Source organism: Hibiscus syriacus, unplaced genomic scaffold (assembly GCF_006381635.1).
Source record: "Hibiscus syriacus cultivar Baekdansim isolate YM2019G1 unplaced genomic scaffold, ASM638163v2 tig00110388_pilon, whole genome shotgun sequence".
Lineage (NCBI taxonomy): Eukaryota > Viridiplantae > Streptophyta > Magnoliopsida > Malvales > Malvaceae > Hibiscus > Hibiscus syriacus.
The window spans coordinates 1,540,784-1,564,662 of record NW_024062718.1 but is presented as its reverse complement, the minus strand read 5'-3'; the positions used below and the strand labels follow the sequence as shown (position 1 = coordinate 1,564,662).

The window sequence follows — 23,879 nt, the reverse complement described above, 5'->3', positions numbered from 1 at the left end:
TGTTTTGATATTTTTTTATATGCCAAGGTTTTCGACCGAGTTTGGTGAGTAGTGGTTGCAAATAAGTTGGTGCTGGATTTGATAGGTAGCTCTACTCTTCATTATACTTTTTCTTAAAAGATTTATATATTCATCTTCTTAATTTAATCATTATAATTGCAATATCTGATAACATGAACAAAGTTAGGTCAATTATTAAAGATATTGTTCTTATTCTTAAAAGTCTTAAATTCAAGCACGATGTCTGTAGGAATGTTTGAGCGTTCATTGTCAAATGATTGAAAGTATTTCGAAGAGATACTACCTTATAATGATTAATAAAAAAATTATAGAATTTGATAAGTAGCTCTACCCTTAAAAAATCCGAAATTTAAAAAAAAACTTAATAAAAATAAATTGAATCAAAATATGATGAATTTAAATCAAATACTTATCCCTAATCATAATTGAATAAAGATTTACTCTAATTACATGTATCATTCTTCAAGAAATTTAGAATTTACTTTACATATTAAAAATAGAAACTCATATCTTCTCTTATCATCGCAAATCTTTCCTCCACCATTCCTTTTGTTCGTCGTTTGATTAATTTTCATCGTGATATGAAGCCATAAAATGGACTAAAGTAATGATTTCACCATAATCTAGGGACTAGGGTTATGAATAGGGATGAATAAAGGGGTCTAGAAGAGATATAGCCCTCCTAAAAGGAAATCATTATCGTCTAAGAAAAATGAAATATTTCAAGTTTGGACGCTCTAACGTTCTCTTTTTTTAATTTCGACAATCTCTTCGTAAAACCATCCATCCATCCACCATTTTTGACGTAAAGGTGAAAAAAGAAATGGATCGTTGTGATAAATTGTAAAAGTTTGAACACTATAATTGTAAAAATACAAAATAATTGTGGTTATTGTACTGAGCAAGGACATCAAACGCAATTAGACTTAGAAGTTATTTGTTTGGCTCTGAGTGTAACCATTCAACGTTGAATGCTGAATCGTTTAGCATTCAGCGTGCTTGTTTCTCACCTCTGAATAATTCAGTGCTGACTGATTCAGCAAAACAGTGTGAATGATTCAACATCAAAATACATTCTGAATGATTCAGAGCCATTATCAAACAGCATGTCACATTCAGAGCTAATTCATACAGAGAGCCTCTGAATCATTCAGCTTCTGAATCATCAAAATTAACATTCTAAATTAAACAAACAACCCCTTATTTTTTTCCATATCCTTTCTACGATATGGTCGTACTTTCCACTCTTTTTCTATTTTTTCTCTAAAATATATTTATAATTATTAAAGGCTTCTAGAAGACCATACCAACTTCTCCACTCACACGTCAATTTCGGTAGACTGGTAACTCTTTCTAATTTTTCTTAATAGTTTTACTATTTTAAACATTAAAATAAACAGATTTCTGTAATTAAAGTTTATATCATATATTTCTAGAAATTATAAATGCATATTTATCATCAAATTCAAAAAGTTATTAATAAAGAAATGAGTGCTCGAGGTATGGTTAAGGTGAAAATGAGCTCTCTTTTTCTTTGTGTATTTAATTTAACCGTAAAATTAAATTAATTTAATTAAAATTGTGAATGAAATAAAAAAAAACTGGCTTGTGTTGCTTTCAAAAGTATTGAATTCTCAAGCATGGGTGGCCCCTGGGTCTGTTATACCCACTACCCAATTAAATGGAATGAATGAAATAAAAAAAGAAACACATAATAATGAAATGGACTGATAAACAAATTCTTATTCTTTTTGACAAAAAAAAAATGAAAGTCATTTTCAGCCATCCAATGTTCTAGAAAGGAAGTATGTCATTACAGACCGCCCATGCCTTCAGTTATTTACATTATTATAGGAATGGTTGGTCATGTATGCTCATCTCCTTTTCCCTGGTCTGTTATACCCACTACCCAATAAATGGAATGAAATGAATAAAAAAAGAAACACATAATAATGAAATGGACTGATAAACAAATTCTTATTCTTTTTGACAAAAAAAAAAATGAAAGTCATTTTCAGCCATCCAATGTTCTAGAAAGGAAGTATGTCATTACAGACCGCCCATGCCTTCAGTTATTTACATTATTATAGAATGGTTGGTCATGTATGCTCATCTCCTTTTCTTTTCATTCTAACCTTCTAGAAACATTTTCAATTTAAAGAAGAAAAAAGCAACGATAATTATTGTGGTCCAAAGAAGAAAAATTAAAGCTCAATTTTGGAGATCCTCTTGGGTTAGGTTATCTACCCGCAAGCTTTTCATACTTTTTTATTTAAAATTATGTGAATTTAATTTTTTTTAAATAATGTAAAGTGATTAACGTGTATATATATATATATTGCTGACATAATTGTTTGAACTTAAGTCTTTTAAGATAAATAATATTTCTTTCATTACTGAAATCAATTTAAATTTTAAAAATTATATATAAGATTAAAAATATTTTGTCATCAATTGACAATTAAATAATCATCCCTATTTGAACTTTTGGAGTGGTCTCAGTGATTAAGGAAATTTTTTTCTCCTTTAATGATTTGAGTTCGAGCTGCATAATTTATCGGTGTGCACGAATTTAAATCTATTCTTTTACCTTTCTCATCAGATTTATGAATTAAGCAATTTGTAAATTATGATTTGAATTATTGGTTCAAATTTTAAAGCATGGTGGGTTATGATTGAATATGAGAGGAGAAGGAAGGTGTATCCTTAAAAAAGTGTGGTTTGTTGTTGTGGAGATAGGACCTTTTCTTAATTATTGAAAGATGCGATGGCGCTGCTCACATATTTTGTTGGTAGGTAGGAGTAGCAACTGAAGTTTCCACTCGTGAGAACGAAATTTTGATTTGAAATATCAATTAACCAAATCCCTATAAAATAGTAAATTCGACGATCAGATTAAATGCGCGAGCAGTTTGACATTCACAGGTTCTCCTCCCCAGCTAAGACAATTAAACTCGGGTCTTGCCATTGCTTATCCATTTTGTTTGAAATTTTACATGATTCGGTTTTTACTTATTTTTAAGGGCGAGAAGAAGAATAATTTATCATAAATTTATAGATTATGAATGGCACGAATACATGAAATCGTGGTCAGCTTCCATTTGCATGAAGCACGACTGTTGTTTTTCTATCACACTCACATATGAGTTTAGAGTATCGACGTACTATTAATGTTGTTGTCCATGCCTTCGTACATTGGACACCACTATATACATTGCTATATTTCGCTTACAATAGTTTTAACTAAATATCTATTAATATTCTTAATGGTATTATTTTCAATTAAACTATATAATTCTTATCTTTAAAAAAATGTTATTGAATCTATTGAGTGACCTCATACCTTAATGATTAAATGGAGTATTGTTTTTCTTTGAGATATTATATCGAACAGCTTGTCTACGGAGTATATTATTAATATTAAGAAGAATTATAATAAACATTATTTTATATAATCATACTATTAAAATAACGATACGTAACCCTTACCATTTCAAACATGACAAAGATAGAAGAAAGGAGCTATGTTATTAATAATGTACTGGGGACTAGAAATGTTCCAGATTGACTGTTAGAGTGGTTGGATTGTTCCTTTGAGTTCAAGGGGCCATGTCCTCACCAACATATTTCCATTGATTCAAGGTTTTGTTTGCACTTGGAATTGCATATTAAAATATTCAGTGCAGGAGTAATTGCAAGTAGGCTGCATGTCCTATTCTTCCAAGGTACATTGTACATATATTTTAAATTTTACTCATAAAATATTATAATAATAATATATTTATATGATATTGTCAATAAATTAAAAAATGATATATAATTTAAAAAAATGAAATTAAACATACTTAACTTTACTTTTAAATATATATTATTTTCTAATTCACTGATAATTGATAATTTATAAAATTATGATATTAATAATTTTAATAAAAGAAATACAATAAGTGTAATAAACTTAAAAGATGTCTCATTAAATCCCATGCGTAGAACAAAGTTTTCTACATCAGCAATACCAATAGAAAGCAATATTTAAAAGCAATAGGAAAAACGTCGCAAGAAGCGCCGGTCATACCAGCGCCGCTAAAGTTAGTGACGTTTGAGAATAAAAAACGCCGCAATAGGTCAAGATCTATAGCGGCGTTTTTTTAAAACAAACGTTACAAAAGGTCAATATCTATAGCGGCGCTTTTAGAACAAATGCCGTAAAAAATCAGATTTATAGCGGCGATTTTGATACAGACGTTGTAAAAGATTAGATCTATAGCGGCGTTTTTGGAATAAACATAATATAGAGCGATCAAAGAATGCATAAATCATTCTTACACTTACAATCATAGACCAATCTTATTATTTATATTAATGACAACTTATTATATCATTAAATGATATAAAATTTTATTACATAAATGATGAAAAGAATATCATCATATTAGTAGTATCATAATATATCATTACCTATTAATATTTATTAATATTAATAGTATGAATGATAATATTACGTTACATCATTTTATACTTATATACTTCTTATGGATGACAATTAGCTATCTCATTAATCATAAAATATTTATATTAATAACTAATTTGTCTAGAATTTTTAAACTTTTTAAAATTCTGTATTAAAAATCATAATTTTTTAACAAAATTATAATAAAGGATCACTTTTTATAAAATACAATAAAAAATAAACTTTTGTAAATTATAATAAAGGCCATTTGTATAGATTAAAATAATGATTTGTACTTTTGATAAATTATAATAAATGTTCATTTTTTAAAAAAAAATTATAATAAAAATCTAAAATTACAATAAATGTCAAAACCCATGATGGAGAAAGTTGAAGATTTAGGTCTGATAATGGGGATTCAAAACATTATCCCAAAACAATCATTCTTACACTTACAATTCACAGACAACAGTGACATTTTTATGAATGCAGAGAAAGAATATGAAAGGAACAATGCATGTACAATTTTGGGTTTTTATTATAATTTTGGAACAAGGGAGATTGAACTCTTCGCAAGACCACTACTAGAAAGAGAAGAGAATATATTGAATGAATGAATTAACCAAGCTGGATAACACAAGAGAACCGACTGAAACCCACGTTGAACGTTGTCTGGTTACAAAAACTCCGCTACTCAGGACACGTAATAGAGCTCTTTGCACAGTATCAACCCACTTGTCAAGCTGCCTTGCTGCCACTTCCCTCCCTCAACTTCAGAACTTGTCTATATGTAATAATCAAATACCTAAAGCAACAATCCAACCGGAAAATATCTCAGGTACGCATCTAAAAGATCGCCATCTAGTTGCCGGCATGGAGACAAGAAGCTCTTCAGGATGTTCTTATTGCTGCTCATCATTTTGGCTTCTCGTATATAAACCCTCTTTCTCATTGATGCCCTCCTCTTTTATTACTGTTATCTTTAACCATTTCTGATCATCTGTGTTTTCCTACTCTTAGAGACATGATGGTGCAATCGGAAGCAAGAGTTTGCGAGTCAAAGAGCCGTACATTTAAGGGAGTATGTGCGAGCAATCACAACTGCGGTCTGGTCTGCAGGGACGAAGGTTTCTCAAATGGGTGGTGCCGAGGGTTCCGCCGCCGCTGCTTCTGTACTAGGCGCTGTTGAATTAGGCTTTGACCCCTCATATCCCTTCAAAGTTCCAGCAATGGCCTTGGATAATACAAACCCACGCAAACAAGAACTCTTTTTGCTTCCTATAATTTTCTTGTTTAGCTTATAAGTATATATCAGCCGGCCAATGAGTCGGCAACTTTATAAGCTCATAACATCTTCCTTTACGATGCATATATCACAGACTCATAATCCTTCTCTCATATTGTTTTATATTAATTGAACAAAGTTCTTATCTAGTTTCATTTAATTAAATTAATAAGAAATTATTGAGAGAAAAATAAATAGACGAGGCAAAATGAAGCCATTTAATTAAATAAAGAAAATGTAATTTTATTTATTTAATTAAAAATAAATTATACTAGATGAGACATTATCTCAAAATTTATTTTATATTGTGTAGCAAGTGTAGCAAAATCCTATTTTGAGTTAAATGTTATTTAAATATAATTTCTAGTTTAAAAAGTAGAAATAAAATTCTTGCAATTGTATACTTTTTTTATTTACATTTCTATAATGGGGAGTTTTTTTAATTCTCATTGATTTTATAAGATATCTTATAAAATTGTAATTTGATTATAAAATAGTTTATATTTTTATGATATATTTGATTAAGTTCACTATATCTACGGATAAGGTTATTTAAACTTAAATCACTTAAAAATAATAGAAATTATTTTTTAAATTTAATTCTTATTAAATTAAAATTAAGTTTGATTATGAAATTGTTATATTTTTATGATATTTGATTAAATTTACTTATTCCTACGGATAAAGTTATTTAAACTTATACCACTTAAGAAAATAATATTTTTATAATTGAAATTATTTTTTAAATTTATTTCTTATTAATTAAAATTAAGTTTAAGAGATAATTTATCTTTTTAATAATTTTAAATTTATTTTTTAATTAATTAATTTAAATTTTATATTCATATTTCTAAAATCTTTTAATAAAAGTCAATTGTTCCATGTTAAGCGACAGTTAATATATTACTCATATTTTTTATGAAAATTGGTTTAGCACTACAATAAAATTTGTAATAATTTAATAACTTTAATAATATTTTATAACTTTAAAAATTATTATATAAAAAAATATTTTAACATGATCTAATAAACACAATCTAGTGATCATTAATGATAGTCTTGACTTGTAAATTAGTTTATAAGACTCATATATACATTTCTCTAATGGGGAGTTTTTTTTTTTTAATTCTCATTGATTTTATAAGATGTCTTATAAAATGTAATTTGATTATAAAATAGTTTATATTTTATGATATATTTGATTAAGTTCACTTGTAACACCCCAACCCGTATCCGACTCGGATACGGGTCGAGGTGTCACATTACCTTTTTAAAACACATTTCTTACAAAATCACAACATTTGAATTATATTAAGAAAATACGATAATATACATATATTAATACACTTTTACCAAAATACTCAGAGCATACACAACTTAACCCTTTAGTTACATGCCAACATCCATTTACATAACAAATGACATACTGATTAAGTTGCTTTTGATCTGATAGTTGAAGGAGTAATGTTGTCTAGCTGCTTAACCTCGATCGTCTACTTTATCGGATCCTACGTGTGAAACACTCACACGCTAAGTCATCGACTTAGTGAGGCAATATAATAATAACAATAAAATATAAAGGAATTGCCAAATGAGATGGGTTGCAATGACAATATGTATGTAAACAATGCAATAACCATAACCATGTTTCTTACACATAGATTTATCAAATTCATATTCATAAGTTCACATTATTAATTTCATTAGCCCATGATACCATATTGAGAACCTAAGGTATGTGAGTATTGTGAGGTTGTGCACTATGTTTCACCACAACTCGTATAATTGCACCGAAGTGCCACGTAGAATTGCACCGGAGTGTCGCGTAGAATTGCACCGTAGTGCCATATAATAATGTCCATAAAGACTACATATCATTCCTTAAGAATCATATACATATACTAGGGATCAAGTATGTGTCTCACAAGACTTCACACATGTTCCAAAGAATATATATATATATCCCGAAGGACCGCGTAGACCCTCTACCCTTGGCATGCCAACTATACCTATAGTTCTCATCTACATAACATGAGCTTTCACAATTCACATAATTTGTATCACGTAGACATATTATTTTTCATACCTTTATCACATAACTCATATAAACTTTTTCCTGCATATTCATGTCACATAATGCATATGGTATAAACTCATATCATGTTTCGTAATATGGAATGTAATCATGTATCAAAATATTGAATCTAGATTTATCATAAGTCTAGAACTGATTATAATACTATATTCATGCTATGCATATGCACTCACCTAGATTCTTTGTCTTTCCCTCGATCAATGCTACTTGTCGATTATTCCAGAACTCGTTTAGGCTCGATATCTACATAGTAATTCATTGATACTTATCAGTATACTAATTAATATATTCTCAACTATAATTCTTAGGCTAAAAGAAAAGCCATTTTCATATTTTAATGGAGGTATGCATCGGTGCACTACACATGCATCAATGCATAATTATATTCGATGTTTGTATTTAATGGGGTGCATCGATGCACTCCTTATGCATCGATGCATCGATGGCATTCGATGTTTGTATTTTAAAAGAGTGCATCGATGCACTTCATGTGCATCGGTACACCTTGAACAATTTCTGGGATTTATCCTTGATGCATCGGTGCACATTGAATGTGCATCTATGCACATAGCCTAGAAATGTCATTTTAAGCACGAAAATCTCTTTATAATCTTCTCTACACTTTATATTTCACCTCTTTTTTATATCCCTAACTGCATACTCTTACTTAAACTAATTATTATCCATTCATACCTCTAAAACTTAGAAATCCAATTCTCCATGTAGAATTTAAGAATCTAACCCAAATTCCAACATGTTCTAATTTGAATTCTAACACCTCATACTTCTTAGTTAGCTTTATGACAAGTCAAATCTCACTTCTAATTCTTATTATGAACTCTAATCCAAGATTTCACTTTTCTACTTCATTTCATTAATTCTTCATATACTTCTCATCTTATGGTTTTAAGATAATCTAAGCTTAGTTATCATCTAAGGATCAATAAGAAATCTTAATTTCATCAAGAATTTGATCAACAAGAAAACTCACCTTTAGCTTGGTATCACGATGGATAAGAAGAAGTGAAGAAGAAGAGAAATCTGGAAACTTTGTTCTCTTCATTTGCCTTCCACGTATATTTAAATATCATCATCTATATTTAATTATTTCCCCTATTAAAAGACTCATTTACCCCTTTAGTTCCTCCTTCTTTGTTAATTGATCCTACACAAAACATTCCCATTAAATCTTTCAACTATTCAATTTATTTACTTTGGTCACTAAATTTTGAAATTTCATAATTTGATCACTAACCCAGTATGGAGGATGTTACAAATCTCACTCCCTTAAGAAAATTCGTCCTCAAATTTTCATTGCACTAACAGATGAGAATATTGAAATCGCATATATTCTTCATGTTCCTACGTGGCTTCTTCTACTTTGTGATTCCTCCAGAGAACTTTGACCAATGGAACATCTTTATTCCTCAACTGTTTTACTTCATAATCCAATATTCTCACTGGCTCTTCTTCATATGTCAGATCCGATTGGACCTATATCTTCGTAACATAGACACATGGAAGACATTATGGATCTTCTCTCTTTCGGTGGCAAGGATAATGATATACCACGAGTTCTATTCTCTTAACAACTTCATATGGCCAATGAATCTAGGACTTAACTTTTATTTCCGACCAAAACGTAATATTTCTTCCAGGGGGATACTTTAAGGAAAACTTTATCTCCAACCTCGAATTCAATCTCTTTTCTTTAAGATCAGAATAGGACTTTTCCGATCAGAGGCTACTTTGAGGTTATGCTGAATTCTCGAACTTTTTTCTATATCTTGAATTAAATCCAGACCAAGAACACTTCGATCTTTGAGTTCATACCAATTAATGGAGTACGACATTTTCCCATATAATGCCTCGTATGGGGCAATCTTTATACTGGACTGATAACTATATTGTAAGTAAACTCTGCCAGCGGTAAATACTTTTCTCATGATCCTTTGAATTCCATTACGCATGCTCTCAATATATTTTCCAGGATCTGAATAGTTCTCTCTGATTTCCCGTCAGTCTGAGGATGAAAAGTCGTACTAAAGTTTAAAAGAGTTCCTAACGCTCCATGCAAAGATTTCCATAATCTAGAAGTGAATCGAGGGTCTCGATCAGAGACTATGGAAACAGACACTCCATGCAATCTAATAATTTCTCTAATATAAAACTCAACATACTTTTCCATAGAGAAATATGTTCTAACCGGAAGGAAATGCGCTGACTTAGTCAATCGATCAATAATTACCCAGATTGATTCTTTTGTTTGGAGTCAAGGGTAACCCCAAAACAAAATCCATCGTAACATTTTCCCATTTCCATTGAGGAATGTAAAGCGGTTGCAATAATCCTGACGAAACTTGATGCTCAGCTTTGACTTGTTGACATATCAAACACTTAGACACAAATTCGGTGATGCTTCGTTTCATCCCTGGCCACCAAAATCGATCCTTCAAATCCATATACATCTTGGTTCCACCCGGGTGCATCGTTAATGGACTGCAATGAGCCTCTGTCAATATTTCTTTCTTCAAATCTTCATTTTCGGGTATCATAATTCTTCCTTTAAAATACAAATTTCCATTTGACTTAACCTCAAAGTCTTTAATCTTTTTCTTTACTTGCTCAATTCTTTTCAAACACGTTTCATCTTTACTTTGCAATTTCCTATTCGTTCAAACCATGCTGGTTTAAGTTTAACTCTGCACAAAGACCACCATCTCCAGTTAAAGATAATCTTGCATCCATAGCTCATAAGACTGTAAACGTTTCTTGCTTAAGGCATCTGCTACCACGTTAGCCTTTCCGGGATGATAGTCAATTATCACATCATAATCTCTCAAAAACTCGACCCATCTCCTTTGTCTCAAATTAAGCACTTTTGAGTCATCATGTATTTCAAGCTCTTATGATCCTTATACAAATAACATTGTTCTCCATACAGATAATGATGCCAAATCTTGAGGGCGAACACCACTGTAGCCATTTCTAAATCATGGATGGGGTAATTCTTTTCATGTGGTTTCAACTGTCTCGATGCATACGCTACCACCTTCCCTTCTTGCATTAATACACACCCCAACCCGTTATGGGACGCGTCACTGTATACGACAAAATTCTTGCCAGATTCTGGTTAATCCAATACATGAGTTTCTGTCAGAATTCTCTTTAAAGCTTCAAAACTTTCTTGACATTCAGAAGTCCAAACAAACGATACATTCTTTCTCATCAGCTTCGTTAAAGGCAGCACTGTCATCGAAAAATTCTTAACAAATCTTCGATAATAACGGCAAGCCCCAGGAAACTCCGAACTTCAGATACATTCTTGGGAACTTCCCAGTCCATTATAGCTTTAACCTTCTGAAGGTCCACTCTAATCCTATCTGCTGAGATCACATGCCCCAAAAAAATTACTTCGTTTAGCCAAAATTCACATTTGGACAATTTCCCATAAAGCTTCTTATCCCTGAGAATTTGCAAAACTAGCCTCAGATGTGCGCTGTGCTCTTCAATTGATTTCGAGTACACCAGTATGTCATCAATAAAGACAACAAAAAACTGGTCCAAATAGGGCAGAAAATCTTGTTCATAAGATCCATGAAAGCAGCAGGTGCATTCGTTACTCCGAAGGGCATTACAATGAATTCATAATGACCATATCTCGTTTTGAAAGCCATCTTCGGAATATCTTTCTCCTGGATCTTCAATTGATGATAACCCGAACGTAGATCGATCTTCGAAAATATTGAAGCTCCTTTTAGCTGATCAAACAAGTCATCAATGCGCGGAAGGGGATACTTATTCTTGATGGTCACCTTATTAAGCTGTCGATAATCAATACAAAGACGCATTGATCCATCATTCTTCTTAACAAATAACACTGGAGCTCCCCAAGGTGACACACTTGGTCGAATAAATCCCTTTTCTAACAACTCTTGCAATTGATTCTTTAACTCTTGCAATTCTTTCGGAGCCATCCGATAAAGTGCCATTGCAATTGGAGCAGTTCCTGTATTACTTCAATTTGAAATTCTACCTCTCTATCTGGAGGTAATCCTGGCAACTCAGCCGGAAAAACATCAGGGAATTCCCGAACTATTAAAATCTCATTCAATCCTTTTTCTTTAGCTCTTGAATCTATCACATTTGCAAGAAATCCTTGATATCTTTATAGCAACAGCTTCTTAGCTGACATTACTGATATTACATTTGCTAAAGGATTAAACTTTTCACTACTCACACTTATCTCTGTTTCTGCTAGACTCTTCAGGGTTACCTTTTTCGATCTGCAATTAACATCTCTATTGTAACGGAACAACCAATCCATTCCCAAAATCACTTCAAACTCGTCAAAGGGTAATTTCATCAGATTAGCAGGGAATTCAATTCCCTGAATCTTTTTAGGACACCCCTTATAGACTTTGTTCACCCAAGCACTATGGCCTAAATGATTAGTTAGTATAATCTCATTACTCGTAGCTTCTAAGGAAATCCTCAATTCCTTTACTAACTTACTCGTAATGTAAGAATAATTAGAACCTGGATCAATCAGTATCAATACTAATTTATCGTACAGCTGAAAAGTGCCTGCTATAATATCAGGGTCATCATGGTCTTCACTTGTCTTTAGAATATACACTCGTGTGGTTGACCGAACTTCAGGTTGAGCAGAGGATTCAGACGGGTTCCTTCCTCTGCCACTTCCTCGTCCTCTTTGTGAGGCAGAACCAACTATTTCAGATGGTGCAGGCTCACCAACCATCAATGGATAATCCCGGATAAAATGTTTGGCATCTCTACATCGGAAACAAGTCCCAGCAGCCATCCGACAAGCCCCAGAATGGTTTTTCCCACAGTGCTAACACTGTCTCGCTTGACTCGAAGTAGATCTCCTAACACCAGATCCCACTGACTACGTCTGTCTAGGTCTTGCCTGACTTGCTCCCCTAGCAGATGATGCAACAGATTTGATCTAGCTTTTGATCGAAATCTTGAGTCGCTTCCTCTTTTTGGTGGTGCTGAGCTAGAAGAAGCACTCGTTCTCTTTGATGTCTGAACTCTAAAATCCCCGAATCTCTCATTCTGAGCTCTTTTAAGAGCCTTGGCACGATTGATCACCTCTTGGAACGAGGAAAAATTCAATACTATCATCATCTCTTTCAATCTAGGGTGTAAGCCCTCCACAAACCATTCACAAGCCTCTTTTTCAGTAGGTACAAGCTCAGATGCAAACCTACTCAGCTTGTTCAACTCACATTCATACTCATATACAGAGTGGTTCATTTGTTTCAAATTCAAAAACTCATGCTTCATCTGCCGAATAAATTGATCTCTAATGTACTTGTTTTTAAATTCATCTAAGAACAAAGACCAAGTCAACTGGTCACTGGACATCCTCATGGTGATGTTCGTCCACCATATCCTCGCCTAACCCCTCAGCAACGAGACAACTCCATCTAACTTATCCTCTTCAGAACAGTGGAGACCATCCAACATGATTTTCAAATCATTTAGCCAAAGATCCGCCGCAACCGGACCTTCCTCGGCTTTTCCCTTAAATTCGGGAGCTCCTAAACCTCTCAACTCTTTTGCTATATTCATTCTTTGAGTTGGTGGAGCAGGAGGTTGAAGACGCGTTAAAATAGCATCCAATATCCTGAAGAAAGTGTCTTGATCTTGTACAGGCACTCCCTGAGATGCCTATCCTTCACCTTGCCTGGCCAGGGCAGGTGAATTACTACTTTCAGCAGGCCTATCTTCTCCCGCTTCACTTCGGGAGCTACTATGTCCGGACATCTAATAAAATAAACACATTATTCTATTAGTAAAACAACATACTCATACTATACTAGATCAGAAGTTCTCACTATTTGTTGGCATGTATTCCATTTAAAGACTCTACAGATTCTGGTTTATGCCTAGAATCGGCTAAACCATAGCTCTGACACCATTAAATGTAACACTCCCAACCCGTATCCGACCCAGATACTAGTCCGAGGTGTCATATTACCTTTTTAAAACATCTTTCTTACAAAATCACAACATTTGAACTTATATTAAGAAAATACGATAATATATATATTAATACACTTTTACCAAAATACTCAGAGCATACACAACTTAACCCTTTAGTTACATGCCAACATCCATTTACATAACAAAATGACCTACTTATTAAGTTGCTTCTGATCTGATAGTTACAGGAGTAATGTTATCCAGCTATTTAACCTCGATCGTCTACTTTATCGGATCCTACGTGTGAAACACTCACACGCTAAGTCATCGACTTAGTGAGGCAATATAATAATAACAATAAAATATAAAAGAATTGCCAAAATGAGATGGGTTGCAATGATAATATGTATGTAAACAATGCAATAACCATAACCATGTTTCTTACACATAGATTTATCAAATTCACATTCATAAGTTCACATTATTAATTTCATTAGCCCATGATACCATATTGAGAACCTAAGGTATGTGAGTATTGTGAGGTTGTGCACTATGCTGTCACCACAACTCGTATAATTGTACCAAAGTGTCATGTAGAATTGCACCGGAGTGCCGCGTAGAATTGCACCGTAGTGCCATATAATAATGTTCATAAGGACCACATATCATTCCTTAAGAATCATATACATATACTAGGGATCAAGTATGTGTCTCACAATACTTCACACATGTTCCAAAGAATATATATATCCCGAAGGACCGCGTAGACCCTCTACCCTTGGCATGCCAACTATACCTATAGTTCTCATCTACATAACATGAGCTTTCACAATTCACATAATTTGTATCACGTAGACATATTATTTTCCATACCTTTATCACATAACTCATATAACTTTTTCCTGCATATTCATGTCACATAATGCATATGGTATAAACTCATATCATGTTTCATAATATGGAATGTAATCATGTATCAAAATATTGAATCTAGATTTATCATAAGTCTAGAACTGATTATAATACTATATTCATGCTATGCATATGCACTCACCTAGATTTCTTTGTATTTCCCTCGATCATTCCTACTTGTCGATTGTTCCAGAACTCGTTTAGGCTCGATATCTACATAGTAATTCATTGATACTTATCAGTATACTAATTAGTATATTCTCAGCTATCATTTCTTAGGCTAAAAGAAAAGCCATTTTCATCTTTTAATTGAGGTATGCATCGATGCACTACACCATGCATCGATGCATAAATCCTATTCGATGTTTGTATTTAATGGGGTGCATCGATGCACTCCTTATGCATGTATCGATGGCATTCGATGTTTGTATTTTAAAAGAGTGCATCGATGCACTTCATGTGCATCGGTGCACCTTGAACAATTTCTGGGATTTATCCTTGATGCATCGGTGCACATTGAATGTGCATCTATGCACATAGCCCAGAAATGTTATTTTAAGCACGAAAATTTCTTTATAATCTTCTCTACACTTTATATTTCACCTCTTTTTTATATCCCTAACTTGCATACTCTTACTTAAACTAATTATTATCCATTTCATACCTCTAAAACTTAGAAATCCAATTCTCCATGTAGAATTTAAGAATCTAACCCAAATTCCAACATGTTCTAATTTGAATTCTAACACCTCATACTTCTTAGTTAGCTTTATGACAAGTCAAATCCCACTTCTAATTCTTATTATGAACTCTAATCCAAGATTTCACTTTTCTACTTCATTTCTTTAATTCTTCATATACTTCTCATCTTATGGTTTTAAGATAATCTAAGCTTTCCTTAAGCTTAGTTATCATCTAAGGATCAATAAGAAATCTTAATTTCATCAAGAATTTGATCAACAAGAAAACTCACCTTTAGCTTGGTCTCACGATGGATAAGAAGAAGTGAAGAAGAAGAGAAATCTGGAAACTTTTGTTCTCTCCATTTGCCTTCCACGTGGATTTAAATATCATCATCTAATATTTAATTATTTCCCCTATTAAAAGACTCATTTACCCCTTTATTTCCTCCTTCTTTGTTAATTGATCCTACACAAAATATTCCCATTAAATCTTTCAACTATTCAATTTATCTACTTTGGTCACTAAATTTTAAAATTTCACAATTTGATCACTAACCCAGTATGGAGGATGTTACATCACTTATATCTACGGATAAGGTTATTTAAACTTAAATCACTTAAAAAATAATAGAAATTATTTTTTTTAAAATTTAATTCTTATTAAATTAAAATTAAGTTTGATTATGAAATTGTTATATTTTTATGATATATTTGATTAAATTTACTTATACCTACGGATAAAGTTATTTAAACTTATATCACTTAAGAAAAATAATATTTTTTATAATTGAAATTAGTTTTTAAATTTATTTCTTATTAAATTAAAATTAAGTTTAAGAGATAATTTTATCTTTTTAATAATTTTAAATTTATTTTTTAATTAATTAATTTAAATTTTATATTCATATTTCTAAAATCTTTTAATAAAAGTCAATTGTTCCATGTTAATGCGACAGTTAATTATATTACTCATATTTTTTTTTATGAAAATTGGTTTAGCACTACAATAAAATTTGTAATGATTTAATAACTTTAATAATTATTTTATAACTTTAAAAATTATTATAATAAAAAATATTTTAACATGATCTAATAAACACAATCTAGTGATCATTAATGATAGTCTTGACTTGTAAATTAGTTTATATGACTCATATATACATGAAACTTGCTCAAGTAACTTATGATACATTTTGGCTTGATTTAGTACAATTTAGTGACTTGAAAGATAGTTTGAAATGTTTAAAAATTATTATAAAAAAAATATTTTAACATGATCTAATATACATACTCGTGCTTCAAGTAGATGGAACCGGAGGATCGAACGATCAGTGGCTGGATTTGCAAGCTGTTGAACAACGTTCAATGAATCACTTTCGACGACAGCAGCCAGAGGTGCCATGATCCACCGCCAAACGGACACCATAGCAAATGGCCTGAGCTTCAATGATACCAGCAGCGCGGGACATGACATAGAGTATCGATCATGTATCGAAGTCTAGGTCTTAAAAGTTGAAAATTAGTTGAATAGCCTTAAGAATTTGTTTAGTTTGGCTTCTTTTGCCATAAATTCTAAATTATTTGTATTATGATCCTTAATACTTTGGTTTGTCTTTGACAGAAAGAATGTGATCAAATTTTACTTGAATCAGTCTTCATTCTCGATTAAACTTTCAAATCAAATAAAAGTGTTACAAGAATAATTAAATAATACATATTAATTATAATATATATTTTTTAAAATCAAATCAAGTTCAATTATTATCTCCCTTAAATAAAATCTAATACATTAAACCGAGATTATATTATCCTAAAAATTCAAGTTTTCAAACACCGATAAACTGATGCCGTGTCACTAATTTTTAAAGAGAAAAAATAAATAATAAAAAAAACCTTAAATTTTAGAATCATCCTAATATAGGTTAATCTTGGTCTAAGATATATATTTGCAAGTTTTTTCACTTTACTGAACTTGCACCATCATGGTCCATGGCAAAATAAGGCGCATCCAAGATAAAAAGGGCCATAAGCCCAAACCAATGACATTTGCTGACACCTCTATCAACCACATGGTAATCGCGTGTCTATTGTTCTTTCGGCTAGCTTCTAAGTCTGAAAGATCATGACATTATGCTTTGGTTGAATCTCTTGCTTCTCCACGTTGGTTCTGTAAGTGTTCCTTTCCTTCCCAGTTCAATTTTATTTCTTATTCTCTTTTACTTCCTCTTCTACCCATATCTTCTCCTTCTCGCTTTCGCTCTCAATCTTCAGTTACCCTCATCACTTTTCAATCAGGCCGGCGTGTAATGTGTTCTCTTCTGTTTGAGATGGATGCTTTCTATGTTTGCTTTCTGTTTCGATTCCGATTTCAGTTTTTTCTTTGCTTGTACAAATGAATCTGTGAATACCTTGAATTTGTGTATTAGATCGCCAACAATCCTTGTTCTGGATCGTGTGCGATTCAATTATGTAATAGAATTCTGGAACCTCTGATTTGCCTAACGATTGTGTGAATTTTTGTTTCGTTTTTGTTGTCTCAGGTATCGTTTAGCTAGGGAGCTGCCGTGCCGTGCAGTATTAAAATCGGGCTTGAAACTATAGTAGATTTCTGGAATCTCTGTTTTGCCAAATGCTTTGCCTATTCCCGCTTGAAACTATAATTTTCTGCATGAGTAGGTAATGAAGGGTTTTCATGAGAGGAATGATTATCTGAAACGCCCTTCTAAAACTTCTATTGACAGCTCACCTACCTCTGGAACTGGATCAGAACCAGGTCCCAGCGACTCTAAGTTCTCAAAGACTTCTCTTTGGTCAAATTTCTTTGCTTCTGCTTTCTCTGTCTTTGACACAATTAGTGAGTCATCCACGTCATCATCATCAACTTTGGCTTGTGAAAAGAAGGCCTCATTTTCTAAAACAAATGGGTGGACAGCAGCTGTGAAGAGGGTTGTCTCCAGTGGCTCGATGAGGAGAATTCATGAACGTGTTATGGGGCCGAGCAAGATTGGAATGTCTAGCTCAACTAGTGACATATGGCTTCTAGGCCTGTCCTATAAAATTTCACAGGAGTCATCTGCAGATGTAGATGCCACTAACGGATTAGTTGCATTCAAACATGACTTTTCGTCACGAATATTGATGACATATCGTAAAGGTATTTATCAAGTTCACTCTTCACAGCATGCGTGGTGATAATGTGTTTTCTAAGTTGTGTGCCAACAGGTTTTGATGCTATCGGCGATACAAAAATCACAAGTGATGCCGGCTGGGGTTGCATGCTTCGAAGTAGCCAGATGCTTATTGCACAGGTTATTTTTATTTTATTTTTCTCTTGAAAATGTTCAAACAAGCACTAGGGTATGACTTTTCATCATGAGAATTGACATTTCCTGTTGTCTTGGGTTTATTTTAGCTAGTTCATGTACTGGTTTTCATCCCTTGCAGGCATTGTTGTTTCATAGATTGGGGAGATCTTGGCGAAAACCTTCACAAAAGGTTGTTCGATTTATTTTCGATGCCTGTTTTTTTCTCTCTCTTCTTATTCAGCTAGATTTAGATTCTAATTGACACAAAAAGTAAAGTGTTTTCTTCTCTGACCCCTTGTTTTCTATGCAGCCATTTGACCAAGCATATATTGAGATCTTGCATCAGTTTGGTGATTCTGAGGCCTCAGCATTCTCCATCCACAATCTTATTAAAGCTGGAAAGACTTATGGACTTGCTGCTGGGTCATGGGTAGGCCCATATGCCGTGTGTCGCTCATGGGAATCTCTTGTTCGCAGTAAGAGGGAGGAAAATGACCTGGAACGCCTGGTACTTCCTATGGCTGTTTATGTTGTTTCTGGTGATGAAGATGGTGAGAGAGGAGGAGCTCCAGTTTTCTGTGTTGAAGATGCTTCTAGACATTGTTTTGAATTTTCACGACACCAAGATGACTGGACACCTATTCTTTTACTTGTACCCTTGGTTCTTGGACTTGACAAAGTAAATCCCAGGTTTGTGATGTTATGACATTTCTTCATTTTATTGTTTTGTGTTTGATAGATCCGTCAAACACAATTCATAGTGTAAATTGATCTGTCATGTTTGTATCAATTAGTTTTTATCACTGAAATTTTCTTCAGTCCGGTGCAATCTCCAGGACACCTATGATTGCTAAAATCATGACCTCCTCTTTAAGTATTATTGAATACTGCACTAATCCACTGAGCAGTGAGAAGATGGGATTTCTTACACCTAGTTGTTGCTAATTAGTCAAATTGGCACATTCATAAGTTTCTTAGGTAACAGCGTTGGATCAATTCTGGGTTAATTCATCATAAAATGGATGTTGTTTCTTACTCCTGAGCCGTGACTATAGTGAAGATGATGAGTGCATTGTGTCTTGCAAATGCCAACTTCTTTAAATGGTAGTACTTGTTTAGTGGAGTTTACTGGAGTTATTGGTAAAATCCCACCACTGTTGATGCGCCTGCTTAGAAATTAGGCGATGTGTAGCCCTAAAGTTATTTCTGGGCATAGAATGGTCTGCTTGATTTCCAAGTGTCACTTTATCTTTATGCTATTTAGTGTCAAACAGTAGAACTGTAATTTTTAATTGCTCTTGGCAGTGTTCAATAATATGTTTCAAGGAATCTCGAGCTATTTTCTGATTTTGAGTCACTTTGACCTTGAGATTTAGCAATCAAAGAATACATTTGTGGAGACGGATAATGGTTATCCTAGGATAGCCTTGTGAAGTTGTATGAGCTCAAAAAGTGGTTAGTGGGGATTTGCTCTGCTTTGGTTGTATGGTACCTAACTGGATAGATGATTTCCCCCCAGATAAACTCTATTTATGAGAATTAGTATCTTTATGCTTCAGAGTGAAGTGGGCATAAATGTCATATTTTTCTTGTAACTCATCGATAAGCAATAATGAGAAATTAATAGTTTACTTTTTTACTACAGTTTAACACAAAATAGAGTTATTTACTGTGACTTTAGTTTATCCTTCTTTAATGAGGAGATGATTGGAATTTGGAATGCTTTTCTCTTCTATTTCAAATTGATTATGCTTGTTTTTCTGTTGAAGTAGCATGATTAAACTTAATTGGTCATTATAACTTTCCAGTTTTGTGGTCAACTGAGAGTAAATACTAAGTAATATGAAGACATCTATTATGTTTAGTTGTGAAAAGTAGTTGATTTAACCATATAACTAGGGAATATACATGATGTTAAATATTGTTGGCGTTGTGGCATAGCACGCACTATATAGTGGTAGTGGCATCCTTCACCATTGCTCTTAACTGCAATTGAGGCACAAATGGTGATTTACTTGCATATCAGCATAACAGAAAATAACGGCTATAATGTAATGCTATAGCCACTATTGATTTCTTCTACGTCTCTATTATTAGTGTGGTATGGAGAGAGAGAGATCTTAAATTCTATAAATTTGAGCTTCAATTAAAATAAAACTGGGAAATGGTTCTGGGTAAGAAACAATATTCTCTTAAACTACCCTTGTTCACAAATTCCTGAACTTGAGTTGTGGGTGGTATGGAGAGAGAGAGAGATCTCTTTTAGCACTTCCATGGTTGTGTGTTTTAGATTATGTTTCATTTTCTCTACTTTTGATTCTTGAGAGAGATCAGATCTGAGAGTTGAAAATCCTAAAGAAAGAGGCCGTGATGATGTGGTTGAGATATGGGACTGGTTGGTTGGGTTGGATCATAGCATAGGCCGTTCTACTATGGAATGAGGAAGAAAAGTGGACAATATCTTAGGAAAATGGACGCAGAAGAGGTTTGTTATGGTTGGAGGATTTTGGAGGCTCGGGTTCTTATGGCATCCGATAAGATATTAAAGAAAGAAAAACCAGTAGTTGTTAAAAGGGAAGGTGGTGTTATCCATGTGAGTGCATTACATTTTTCCTCAACTGTTGTGCTGGTCAAAAAAGTGACTGTTTACTTGGAGTTGGTAAAACATGTATTATACTTCTATTTAAGTAGTAAGAATAAACTCGCACTCATTGTTTTCCCTCACAGAAACAAGTAGCATTATTTCAGTCATTTACGAATTTGAACTCAAACCAACATATTTCTAATCACTTTGAATTTCTTAAAGCTTTTTGTCAGGTATATTCCATCACTGCAAGCAACATTCACCTTTTCAAATTTTCATGTTTCTTATCACTTGGAATTTCGCATTTTTTTTTCAGGTATATTCCATCACTGCAAGCAACGTTCACCTTTCCACAATGCCTTGGCATTTTGGGTGGGAAACCAGGTGCATCGACGTACATTGTTGGCATTCAAGAAGAAACTGCTTTCTACCTTGATCCACATGATGTTCAGCCGGTAAATTCCTTGTTGCTTTACTTTATCACTCATATGTTTCATTCCCTTGTTCTTTTAAATGTGATACAAGTACATAGACTGGTAGACTTATCTGTGAAACTTCTTTTGCTTGTTTGGTTTGTGGCTGACAAATGTTTTCTCTCTTCACTGGGACTCTTTTGGAAGTCATTTATTCTGATCTCTTGTGTGAAATAATGTAAATCTTTGTACAAACTAAACGTATATTTTTAAGTTGGGGAATTGGTTGGTAATTTTTAATCCTGAAACATAGTGAAATCATTCATCATCCTCAGGCATGATAGTGAAATTCTGAAACATACTTTAAAGCTTCTTCTACTATCCCTTTGCTGATGTAGCACTGCAGTAGAAACAAATAAAAGAAAAAGATACCTGAACCAAGGGTAAAAAGTTGGCATGGAATAGAAGTCAGCAGAATAGAATGCTAAAATATTAACATATCTACTATAAATGGTTGTTTAATGTGTATGGAAGACTATTTTAACTAAAGTTACAATGGCTTTTATCGCTAACCCATAAATACTTATTTCTGTATTCTCTTTCCTTTCTACAACTTAGTTTCCGGACAAATAATTGTTATAATTGCATAGACAATGTAGAATGTCACTTACTTATCAAAACAATGTAGAATACTCTTAGCTGACTTTTAATGATGATTCTGGATCTTCTCAAAGATTTTCAGTTAATGTAGAGCAGATCAAGTGTAACAGGTGACTCAAATGGTGTCGAGATAGTCGAACTTAGCTAGACGTAAGAGATAATAACAAAACAAGAAGACAGTCACGTTATCTTTTCTTTCTTTCCTTTTTTCTTTTTGCTATTACTTGTATTTATATATCATTGCTTTGTCCATTGATTTCACTTTATATATCATTGCTATATTGTGTAAATTTTCAAAATTGAACTTCACCATAATTTATGTTTTGATATATCGTAACAATAATTGCTTAAAGAAACGACTCATTCTTTACTTTTCGAAGTCATGTTCTTAGCTGAGCAATAGTTTCCCGCAACTCTGTGCTTTTGACTTCAGATAGTTTGTTTGCTGTATAGTTATCTTAGTTGGGTCAAAATCAAATTTAGGAGTTCATGGTAGTTGTAGTGACATGGAAAATCTTTTTTGCCAGGTAGTTAATCTTAGTCCGGACAATCTGGAGGCAGATACATCATCTTATCACTGCGAGTGAGTTCCTTTCTCTGATTAATTTACTTGTTACATGCATTGGTTCTTTTCCCCTTAATTTTGTGTTTATTATATGATACAGTACCATACGACACATTCCTCTGGATTCAATTGATCCGTCCCTGGCAATTGGATTTCTCTGCCGAGACAAAGGTTTTGTCGTTTATCTTGTTCGTATTCTATAATATTACGGCATATGTTTGGACCAGGCTACTTATGGACTATGAAATGAGCTTGTTCTATCTTTGTTCTGGCAGATGATTTCGACGATTTTTGTTCCCGGGCATCCAAACTAGCAGAGGAATCAAATGGCGCCCCCTTGTTTACTGTTGCTCAATCACGTGGTTCTTTAAAGCGAATTCACCAAGGCAATACAATGGCCGATGCGGGGGAGGTTGAAGCAGATAAATCCATTGATGGGGAGGATGAAAACAGTAACGAGGATGACTGGCAGATCCTGTGATGGAGGTTTCTATATCGTTGACCGGATTATTTATGTATACTGATTACAACATTTGTAGGTTAGTACTTTGGGTTACAATGATTCTTTCACTAAATTTCAAAACTATTTGCCAAGCTGTTATTGATTTGTAAGATACGTGCAATTACTGTTGATTTCATTTCATTCTACACAATGGTTATATTGTAAAAGGAAAGTGTGACCGCAGGAAGCTGCTTTAAGAGGTTTATTAACATGTCTTTTAGGTTTTGACTGAAAGGAACTTCAATTATAATCCGGTATTATTATAACATAATTATAAATATTAAAGTTATCAATATTGTACCCATGAACAAATTATTTCTGTTACAGTACAAGTGCATATTAACAGTAACTAGCGTATTGATTCGGATTTTATTTACATTTTTAATATAATTTAATTATTAACTTTTTAATAAAAATATTTGAATTACATATGTAAAAATATATTTATATAT

At 33.0% G+C, this 23,879-nt stretch overlaps 1 protein-coding gene and 1 pseudogene across 1 annotated transcript; one reads left to right on the top strand and one right to left on the bottom strand.

Moving 5' to 3' along the window:
* Positions 1–2,714: 2,714 nt before the first annotated feature.
* LOC120122896 overlaps positions 2,715–23,879 on the bottom strand; it is a 35,025-nt pseudogene continuing 13,860 nt past the window's right edge.
* LOC120122891 (cysteine protease ATG4-like) lies at positions 17,478–23,566 on the top strand. Its single transcript, XM_039141936.1, has 9 exons — positions 17,478–17,567; positions 17,939–18,552; positions 18,621–18,706; positions 18,843–18,893; positions 19,014–19,393; positions 21,604–21,742; positions 22,888–22,943; positions 23,026–23,096; positions 23,201–23,566. Exons 2-9 carry the CDS (start codon positions 18,078–18,080, stop codon positions 23,404–23,406), a joined length of 1,464 nt encoding a protein of 487 aa, XP_038997867.1. The 5' UTR covers positions 17,478–17,567; positions 17,939–18,077; the 3' UTR covers positions 23,407–23,566.